At 47.3% G+C, this 10,311-nt stretch overlaps 2 protein-coding genes across 2 annotated transcripts; one reads left to right on the top strand and one right to left on the bottom strand.

The window, feature by feature from the left end:
- Nucleotides 1-2,766: 2,766 nt before the first annotated feature.
- On the top strand, nt 2,767-3,403 carry BJ212DRAFT_1411542 (Prefoldin). Its single transcript, XM_041337489.1, has 3 exons — nt 2,767-2,991; nt 3,041-3,165; nt 3,215-3,403. Exons 1-3 carry the CDS (start codon nt 2,863-2,865, stop codon nt 3,282-3,284), a joined length of 324 nt encoding a protein of 107 aa, XP_041185189.1. The 5' UTR covers nt 2,767-2,862; the 3' UTR covers nt 3,285-3,403.
- A 4,710-nt stretch (nt 3,404-8,113) lies between these two features.
- On the bottom strand, nt 8,114-9,038 carry BJ212DRAFT_1411533 (uncharacterized protein). The gene is made up of 4 exons (XM_041337488.1): nt 8,884-9,038; nt 8,783-8,828; nt 8,569-8,732; nt 8,114-8,478 (listed from the first exon to the last, which is right to left on the bottom strand). The coding sequence occupies exons 1-3, from the start codon at nt 8,986-8,988 to the stop codon at nt 8,599-8,601; spliced, it is 285 nt and encodes a 94-aa protein (XP_041185188.1). The 5' UTR covers nt 8,989-9,038; the 3' UTR covers nt 8,114-8,478; nt 8,569-8,598.
- Nucleotides 9,039-10,311: the final 1,273 nt, after the last annotated feature.

The raw sequence follows: 10,311 nt of genomic DNA, 5'->3' as shown, positions 1-10,311 counted from the left end.
GGTCGCTCCCGGCAGCCCAAACAGTCTGCCCAGACGCATCACAATCTTCTGAATGATCTGTCCACGGCCCATTATCTCCCCCCCCAGCCGCTGACGACATTGGCATCATGACCATAGCTAAAGCGACTATTCAGAAAACGGATGCCTAAAAAACAGAAAGTCATACCGCGAAGCTTCTGAATAGTTGACATGGGAATAGCGTCTTCAAAGTTAATCCCACCGTTGACCACACCGAAGGCAGCAGGATCCTTGTCATCTGGGTCAGGCATTCCAGCTGAGATGCAGAACCGAGGGGCATCAAGGGCAGCTTGGGCAGTGAATCCACGCAGCATGTTAAGCAGGACCTGGACGTGACCTTGGGGCTATATGATGTTCATTTAATCACTATATCTACGGACGTTGGTGGGGTGCGAGTACATACCTGCATGAAACCACCCATTACGCCGTAGGAGAGGAATAGATCGTCCCCTCGTAACGCCATTGCAGGGATGATGGTGTGGTATGGCCGCTTTTCACCCTACAAAAATGGCACAATTCAATAGGCTGCACTGTTAAGCTTGCTGTATGATATACCTGTAAGCAGTTAGGGTGGCCCTCCTGCAAAACGAATCAGCCCCTGTTCTGAAGAGTAAATCCGCATCCCTTGGGTACAGCTTCATAAAAAAAATTCAATATCATCTCAACTGTGGTGCGAATTGATGTCACCTCCTGTCCCAAATCCTTTGGTTGCAAAGTATTAAGGCGTGCATTCGCGGATAAACTAGATGCCATACCTGCATAATTGCTCTGAATAAAACTACATGCATTTCCCCACTGATCCGAAGCTGAAACACGAGAACGCTTAGTAAATGGACGCTGCACAGGCTCCATTGTCTATCGTACCAGTGAAGTAAACCGTATCAGATGAGTTCACTGGGTTTCCCTACCCGACCGTGAGTAAATTAAATGCGGATAACCATCGAACAAGGCTCACGTGGACGATGTCGGGGTTCCTAGATTGAGCATTGAATAGAGCTGCGCGTTTGGATAGATATTCCTACGGCTAGATTAGATGCGACGGAGTAATTTAGGCTCGAAGGCTGACCTTGCTTAGTAGTTCATCGACCGGGATTTTGTTGAACTCAGGATCAGTCACGTAGTATTGTGTGTCTGGTGGCCGTCAGTTGCGAACACAAGCAAGGCATGTATTGATCTCACCCGCAAATGCGAGACTAAACAAAAGAGACGTAAACGACCATGAATCTAGAAAATTCGACCACTAATACGCACCGCAGAGCCTCAATGAGTGCATGGAGATACTCGGCAGAGTTGTGTTCTAATTCCAGGAGGGACGGAATCTTTCCTTGTATCTGCATGTGCTCGAGAATGCCAAGAGCAACCAATGCAGTGATGCCTGGCAATGAGCATTAGTTACGCTCGGTGGGGACTTGACTATCTTCACCTTGACCATTGGGAGGACACTATATTACGATGAAGTCAGCATCCACCCGTTAACCACACGGTCGACGGCTCACCTCATAAACAGTAACATCTCCAGCATAAGTGTATTTGATCGGTTCTACGAATGTCGTCTTGTGCTTTGCAAGATCGTCAAGTTCCATAACACCCCCTTTGCTTTGAATGAGTTCCACTATAGCTTCTGCGACACGACCTTTATAGAAACCATCCTTTCCTTGCTCCGCGACAGCGCGGAAGTCTTGGCAAGGTTGGGAACTTCATGATTTGACCTGGGAGAGGTGCCTTTCCATTCAAAAGCATCTCATGTCCGTTCGGCGACGCATTTTGTATCAACTTTTCCGAGCGCTGCCACTGTAGACAAATCAGCAACTTGACCAACATGAACAAAAGGTAAACTGGCATTATAACTGTGAATTTCGGATACTGGAACTCTACAACCAAGAGTAGTCAATAAACTTGGCAACGAGTAGTGGAGGATAAAACATTACGGACCCTTCCTCGGCGAGCCTAATTGCAGCGCCAGAACTTCAGCGACGGTGAGTTTTCCACTTCCGAACGTTTCCACAGTAATCAACCCACGCAGCAGCAGCACTGCTCGTTCGTTCATTCATAGCGTGATCAGAGGCATCAAAAAACAAACCTGGGACGGTGACACAGTTAAGGTCTGTGAGGGGAATCTGGGCGCCTTTAACCCTCGTCGACGCATGTAATCGACCGACAACTTCTGAGGAGAGTGGCCAGAGCCATTCATCGCCTTTATGGTTTTCGTTTTGGCATCATAGAAGAGACAAAAGGCATCCCTATTTCACTCTTAGATTGGATGTGCATTTGCTCTTGAACAGACCCACCCTCCTATGCCACAGCAACTTGGCTCTGTCACATTAAGAGCAGCAGAGGTTGCAACAGCAGCATCAGCTGCGAACGGAAGCACGTAGTGTCGGTGGAAGCTGAGATCGAGAATACCAGCACCCACCTGCATTACCGCCTTTCCTTAGGATTTCGAGTCCAGCCTCCGCTGCGAGCGGTTGAGAACATGCGACGACACCCTTGGTACCATAGACTTGGGATCGTCGACTTAGAAATTGCTGGAACACGACCTCAGGTTGGTCTACCTTGCTCCAATTGACTTTCATTGCGACGAATGCGGAGGGAATGAGAAAGACGGCGGTGAGGAGCTACGAGAGATCACTCAAGATTCTTGTTAGTTAAAAACGGTCCGCCTGGCGCTCACACACTATCGAATCGTGCTTCGTGCTCACATGAGCTCCATGAATGTGACCGCTGACTCGGAACACCGGCGCAGCCAGATTAGTACGGAACGAGGGTATTACATAACAATCAGAGGAGTTGCTGTGGATATGATCGGGCATCGGGCAAGCGAAGGTGATTGTCTATTTTTTCGTCATGTCTCTAGAATTCCGTTTCCAATCAGCATCGATGGAGTACCAGAAAATACAGACAGAACTGGCAAGCTTGGTGGAGAATCGCACTCGTCTCGATGCCCAACTTTCCGAGAATGAGATGGTCAAAAAGGTTCGCTGAACATCTTCGCAAACTCATTTTTACCAACTCCATCTTCCAGGAGTTTGCGCAGTTAACTTCAAGTAATACTGTCTATAAACTTGTGGGACCTGTATTGGTGCCTCAAGATCAGAATGAGGCCAAAACCAATGTGGAGACGCGCCTGGAATTTATCAAGAGCGAAATGTCACTGGTTTCATGTTCGAGTTGAATGCAGAACTCATCAGCATCATAGAAAACGTGTAGATGTACAAATAAATGATGGCGAGGACAGGTCAGAGAAAAAGAAGAATGAGGTATTGTGACTCGCCCGTTCTTCCCAATGACAAGTTTGACCCGACGATCGGTTGTGTCGCAGCTCGTCGAAATCCAAACAAAGCTTCAGCAGGCTCAATCTACGCCAAATTCTTAGACGAATATCGCTGTGAAGATACTTCGGAATCGAATTGCTGGTCCCTACAGGAGTGCTAACTCACTTGAACGATTGACTTGTATTAATAACCCCGCGATCACCCCAAGCGCTACTCATACAGTGTACACCGTACATACTACTAAAGACTACATATGTCAGATCAACACATACTGAAACCATCAATGAAAGGCTGCTCGCGTCAACACAAACCTCTCATAGAAACCGAGTGCGACTGTTTTTTGATGGACCAAGGCTCCTCGCCTTGATCATCCCAAGCTCTCGCATAGCAACATCCCAGGGGAATTGACCAGCGGTGTTTGGGCATTCATGAATATATGCGTAGGAAGCCTTGAGCCTTGCCACCTCCTCCGATGAGAAGAAAAGAAAGCATGAAAGGTCTGGGGCAGCAGTGAAATCACGAGCGAGGGAGCGAAGAATATCCTGCCGCCGTTCAATTTTAAGGCCAGAGAAACTACGACGGATACTCTTCTTGTGTTCTTCACGCATCTTTTCGACATGTTCGCGTATCTTGGAGAGTTCCATTTCCATTGTCAAAGCAGCATACTCATTGCTGTACTTCACACGCCGTACCCTTGACTCGGCATCCTGCCATGGCTTCTCGAGAGAGGAGTCTCTATGACCGTGGTGTTTGGAAAAAGCGCTATCGACCTGTTGCAGTTTCAGGTCCCGGTATTTCCGGGCATGGCTCATAATCGCATCCATAACAAATTCTGTCATGCCTTTGGGACGCTGAACGTTGATTTCGTTGGTTTCCGGTTTCTCCTCCCCACATTCTTTCCACTCTGGAGAGCGCTTGTGGTAGAGCTTTGTATCGCTCTTTATGACCTCCGGTAAAACGGTTAATCCACTCTTCGCACCATCGAGAATATTGCAAAACCTGTGGTTATATGAATGTGCGTCACACGACTACAACAACTGCGACTTACATGTAAGCTAAGCGAATGGTTTCGTTATGCGCATATCCAAGAGTGTACACTGCCACGTCGTGTAAGTTCGAGTACTTTCCGACTGACGATACATCGCGCAATCCTCCTAACAAAAATGACTGCAGGCGGGGTATGAGATCATCCAGTGAGCTTCCTTGGTGTTGTTCCAAGAAATCATCGACTCGTAGGGTGTTCTTGTGGAAATTCTCGGACAGATTGTCAGGCGGATGAGAATATTTGAGGTCGGCATTGTTGAAGTGCGACACTATGGACGGCTGCCAAACAGCAATTGCTTTGTCCCCATCGTAATCGCCTAATTGTCGCTCAGTATCTTGACATAGATACAATCTTATGATTTGACATACCTCCAGCAAGAAGATCTGCAAACCGGCGAGTTCCCTGTACAGAGCACACTATCACGTCTGTGTAGCGCCTGAGTTCTGGTTTTTCGACAGCTCTGACCTGCCTCCAAATCATTAAGATACGAAATAAATAGTAGACGACAGATCAACATGCCTTCTGAGTATCTGTCGGCAGTTTACAAGGATGCCGTGTGAGCTATTATCGGTTCAGCGTCTGGAATGAGTTGAGGAGCGACGTTGAATGACACTGACCAGGACATCACCCAATACAACATTTGACTCTGTTCCATCAGGACAGAGGAATTTCGAATCCTTCGAGAGAATTTGCACTTCGTCAGGAGCCAGTGTTCCAGAAGGGTCTAAGGTGCACAATGGTCAGATAAACGTAGCCTTGATCATCGATAACCTCGCACCTGGCACAATCCATCCCATACAAGACATGGGCACCTCGATTCTATATCGTTGCACAAAGTTGTCGACCATCGTCTTAAGAACATGGCGAAGCTTGTCAGCAAGGACTGGGCAATCGCGAGGAATGAAACCAGAGTCAAGCATGACCATTACCGTTTCTTCAAGAGAAGAAGGGCAACCTGAGATCTCGTCACCCCACCAAGCGACTGAGCGAGGAATTTCAATGACCGCATTCAAATCGTCTTCGTCATCATCTTCAATGTCGTCGTCTTTGACGGCGAAACCTCTTGATCGAGCCTCTCCACCAGCTTCACGAGCTAACCTGGATCCTACCACGGCGCCAGCTCTGGCAACACTATGCCATAGACGATACATGGCATCTGGGCCATCCCAGTCGAGCAAACTGTTGACTATAGCATCCAAACCTTCCTTCATCAGATCAATAAATACTGAGTGGGGAACACCATTTTCAGCAAAGTTCACTATGGTCTCTGCGGCAAGGCGGGAGGGAGAGCGCATATGAGACGACCGTAGCACATCAATTGTTAAGTGACTAGGTGATAGTTTTTGAGTTTGAGGATACTTGACTTTGATTTGTGATTCGCGCAACCAAACCCGAGGGACGTCGGAACAATTTTCCGATGAATCAGGATGCAGGAGTAGGAGTCCCTATAGGAAGATAAGCATTTGGTTTTCCCGACACTCGAGCGAGTGTCTGTTACCTTGGCGCCAGCGATTCTACATTGTATTGCCGTCGGTGTTGTGTCCCATTGCAAGAGCTCGCGTAACCCCTTCAAGGCGATTTTGTTGATATATCCGCAGCCATCTGTCATGTCCGGACCCCCCGGGTCTTCGGCGCAGAAGTTAGTTTTCACTATAATTAATAAGAATACCAATAGCTTACCTTCTTCTTTCAAATACATGATATTTTCCCGGCTGATGGTAATACCCGGCACAGAGTTCGAAAGTCCCAATGCAAACCGCGAGGACCATTTTGCCACAGTCTGAAACGCATTAGTAGTGTTCCCGAACTCTCAGAACCGTTGCCAACCTGAGCTATATTATAACATATGGGGTTATGCCAGTCGAGATAATCTTCCAGAGACGGCGGTGGAGGGTGAGCATGAGAAGGAATTCGACCGCATCCCGTCGAAGAATCAGTTGCCACGAGAAAAACACTTCCATCTCTTGCATAAAATGCCCGATAAACCAGACCACAGAGGAGAAAGTGTTGCGAAAAAAACTCCACAAGGCCATGCTGAGGCTTGTTTAGAATGTTCCTCGGCACCTTCACGCGTAGGAAATTCTTCGAACCATACTGTCGGGTCAATCTCGATGAGGACCCAAGCTCTGGCGGACTGAGTTGAATGCGGTATTCAGGTGTTGTGGTCTTCTTATCGATAGCCTTCAAAGTTGCACCAAAATGCACTTTCCCTCCATACCAGCCATCGGCCTGTCGCTGGAACCCGTCAAAACTATTACCCATTGCAAGAGCGAGTTCGTGCTCTCGGTCAAGCTCTTTCCAAGGCGACTTGTTACGATATCAATTATCGACCATCGCAAACCAAAGGAACACTGTACCAGAACTGCCTTTTCCTTCACGAAGAATCTTTCTTCTTCGCCCATGGAGTTCTGGCATGCTGCAAACACCTGAGCCACGCGTGGGGTAGCTTCTTGGTTTGTGCCACGGAGCTTATCCAAGTCGGGAATAATGATGTCCTCGTATGCAAGAAGATCGTAAGTGACCAGTTTGGCAATCAGCCACTGTACCCCAAAGGATATGTTTTTACTGTCAAAATAAGCTTGTAGATTTCGATCGTGAGCCTGTGAACTTTATCAAGAAGAGTCTCAAAACCGCGCGAGAAGCACCCACGATTGAATGGATTTTAATCTTTGCATCGCGATTCTCGCACTCTTACGTGAAGACAAGGAATTGTCAGGAGGTTCCTCTGTTTTCCGTTTACCTAGGATAGATGACCAACTGCTGGAAGGTGAGGCCGAATCCGCTGGATCCGACGAGCCAGCAGACATAGCTGAAAGGGGTTGAGCAGGGCTGGAGCCAACAGCGGCGATCGACGAACGGGAGACTATTGGAATGTCAACTCTCGAGGTAATGTTGTTCGCAGTACCATTCAAGACTGTGACTAGTTGTTAGGCTCTCGGATCACATCGACAATAAGTTAACTCGCCCTCTTCCGGCATATTGCACATCATATCACTCAGGTCTTCTAGACCGGAGTAGACAGATGATTGCTGATGTGAGTGTTAGTTATGCGAGAAAGACACCAGAATAGGAGTTAACTGGAGACTGACTGTTGATGAGATCGAGTCGCTTGAAGCACTCCTTTCCACTGATAGTGGAATAGCAGGAATGAGGACAGAATTAGCATCTTGGTGATATGGAGTGGGTCCATATCCATAACTATGTCACTTCACACGCAAAATGCAAGATCAAAAACAATCGTACCTTCTGCGAATTCCCATTCGTCGTCTACTAAATCTCCTCTTGTACCTCGCGATAATAAGCCCGTGCCATACCCCTCGACATCCCTAGATACACAAATACGTGCAAGACGTAGTTCCTAGTGAATGTGAGTTCAAAAAATCGGGACGCGGACGATGGTGAAAAATGTAATGGGGACCAAGTTATTGTAGGCCAACTTGAGCTGGATCAGACTGATCATCCAAAGAGATCATCCAAAGAAACACGATTGGAAAGCTCCGAGTCGCTCAAGATAGAAGGTGTGCGATTCAGCTGAAACGTTGTTGACAATGAGGCTGGTTGCAAATCGTGATAGATGGATTGAAGTCGCGATCGACTGACTTCGAACGTTGAACCATAGCGTGCAAGGTTGTAGTAGTACACCAGGTTCTTTTGCAACATTGCATCAAATCACAGTTTGATCTGTCAATCGTCTCTCCTGCATGCTGCTGAATTGGCGTACGTGTTGCGTGTTGCGGTGTCAGGTCCACTGCTAAGGAGCTGGGAAGCAAGGAGCATATTATGGTTACAAATATATTGCTACTGCATAAATATAAACCCTATACGTGATATTGATAACCCATCAGCTTTCCGTTCTTGACCGGGCCCTCAAGCGGTTCCTCCCCATTCGTGAAGTGTACCAGCTCGAGTAACCCAGCCTCGATGTCACCGAACCCTCGAAACAAGGGCTCTCTAGACGTGAAGTTTTGCATCATTTGGGCGTGAAAGACAACAACATCCGCAGGACTGGGTCAGTCAAAAGCATGTTAGCAGTACATATATTTGAAATGAATGCTTATTGTATGAGCGCCTCTACATGACGGGTATGAACAAGGACTCGAAGCGCAGTCTAGAATGCCATGCAGACTCCGGAGGTTTGGTCAACTAGAAATTGGACCATGTAAACCAGGACCAAAATCACAGAACATACTACGTTGGGCGAGCAAGTTCCTCTGTGCGAGCGAATAGACGTACACAATAACTTGTGTCATCACACCCCTATGACTATTGTGCAGCCTGCATGTGTGCCAAATCCCGCTCTGTCTCTGGACTCTTCAAGATCTTTTCCAGCTTAAAGCGTTTCCGCGCGGATATTGGAGGGCAGTTTCGTATTAACACGGTATCGTTCAATCGAAGGACTATTCCATGACTTAGCATATGTGCAGAGAATGTCATGGTGGCGACAGACCTTCTTGTTCGTCATGTGTTAGAATCTTTTTGCTTCGTTCAATGCGCTGAAGCGGCAGGGTAAGCATAGTTATTCTTCGCAGGGTGAAATTGAAGGTGTACTTTTCCGGTTAATTTGTGGATGACATGGCGTGAAACAGTCACAGTGGCTGTCTTGTGCATGTAGCCGGCTTTAGTGACGATTCCTGTTAATGCCATGGGAGGCATGGTGGGCAAGTAGAATGAGTTTGAGCCTGCGATGCTGCTGTTTGGACTCTTTATAGCGTGGGAATATCAGGATGCAAATTGAAACATCACAAGCTCGAAGCTCTCCACCAACTAATTTGATACGTATACTTACTGGACCTAACTCTCTTGTGTGACCTATTAGCATTCCGAAATTTGATCGGCTCTCTATCCTTTAGAAACCATGTTACCTACCGTTCAACTGAGGTTATTTAGCAAAGGAGGTACGAATCTTTTCTATGTATTAAGTCGTCTTCATTAACATCATCGAGCTCGCGGTCTTCAGTTGCGCACAGCATCCTGCCCATAACTCTGGGCACCAATCCCGTTCCCGCTCCTTCCTGAGACCTGAGGCTTGCTATGTCGCCGCTGCTGGTTGATTTTTTTTTTCGGAAAAGCGCATCAGGATCGGGCGGCATACCCGTGCCAAGATCCAGCGTCAGACCCCCTGGTCGTAGTCGACATCCTTCCCTTCGTTGATTCTTCCCATCAATCCTACTTGTCAATTACCACTATTAGTGCGGCTTTCAAGTTCTTTCTTCAATGATTTCCACTGCATCTTGGATTTTTCTTCTCCTAGCTTGCAGCTCCACTACATACATACTACCGTGTATATACATGTATGTTCCTGTCATTGGTGGTCACAATTTTATATTGCACCTTCCTGATCTCACCCAGCAAACGACTGATGAGTGTTACCCTTCCGAGATATTTCTGTTCCCAGGTCTTGGCCTCTGCTGTAAGTGAGGTAACCCACGTACCTTGTTTTCAGGAGCCGAAGTATTTTGGAAGGGTAACAGGGCACCCTGTTACTCGTCCGAAACTTTTCGGTTCCCTGGAATTGCATTACTTCTTGAAGGTACAAGCAATCACCATTCAAACTGCGTGTACAGCCATTCAATGATCCCCGTCATTTCATGACGCTGAACAGCGCATGATCAAAATTTTTATTGACACAGGATATAATTTAAAGGCCATTCGCGCTCTACAGTGCGGGATATGCAATCGAAGCACCCTCGCAACAAAATACCTTCCACATTCAAATTGGTCACCTATTTTGGGAAGCTCGTCCCAGTCCCAAATACTCACACAACCAGGAGTCCTGTTTCGAGACTATTCATCACATCCACACTATCCTGTACTTGTCCGAGGGGGAGATAGGTGGACACGTCGGCATCCACCATGACTCGCTGATCCTTGAGTAGTAGCGATACCTTGAGCACATACTTTGTATCGATTAGTTGTGTGCCGAATCGCGTTGTACCTCCGACTCACAAGCCTGAATGCGACGCTGATCGATAAGTC

This window comes from Suillus subaureus (genome assembly GCF_016647635.1).
Source record: "Suillus subaureus strain MN1 chromosome Unknown BJ212scaffold_342, whole genome shotgun sequence".
NCBI lineage: Eukaryota > Fungi > Basidiomycota > Agaricomycetes > Boletales > Suillaceae > Suillus > Suillus subaureus.
This window is presented reverse-complemented; position numbering and strand designations above follow the sequence as displayed.

Excerpts from the sequence above, each read along its gene's own strand:
- BJ212DRAFT_1411542 (XM_041337489.1), top strand. The coding sequence starts at position 2,863 with ATGTCTCTAGAATTCCGTTTCCAATCAGCATCGATGGAGTACCAGAAA. Across the intron at positions 2,992-3,040 it reads AGAATGAGATGGTCAAAAAG|GAGTTTGCGCAGTTAACTTC; the intron begins GTTCGCTGAACA and ends TCCATCTTCCAG. Across the intron at positions 3,166-3,214 it reads GAATTTATCAAGAGCGAAAT|AAAACGTGTAGATGTACAAA; the intron begins GTCACTGGTTTC and ends TCAGCATCATAG.
- BJ212DRAFT_1411533 (XM_041337488.1), bottom strand. The coding sequence starts at position 8,988 with ATGCCTCCCATGGCATTAACAGGAATCGTCACTAAAGCCGGCTACATG. Across the intron at positions 8,829-8,883 it reads TCCACAAATTAACCGGAAAA|CGCATTGAACGAAGCAAAAA; the intron begins GTACACCTTCAA and ends CTGCCGCTTCAG. Across the intron at positions 8,733-8,782 it reads AACACATGACGAACAAGAAG|TCCTTCGATTGAACGATACC; the intron begins GTCTGTCGCCAC and ends GTCATGGAATAG.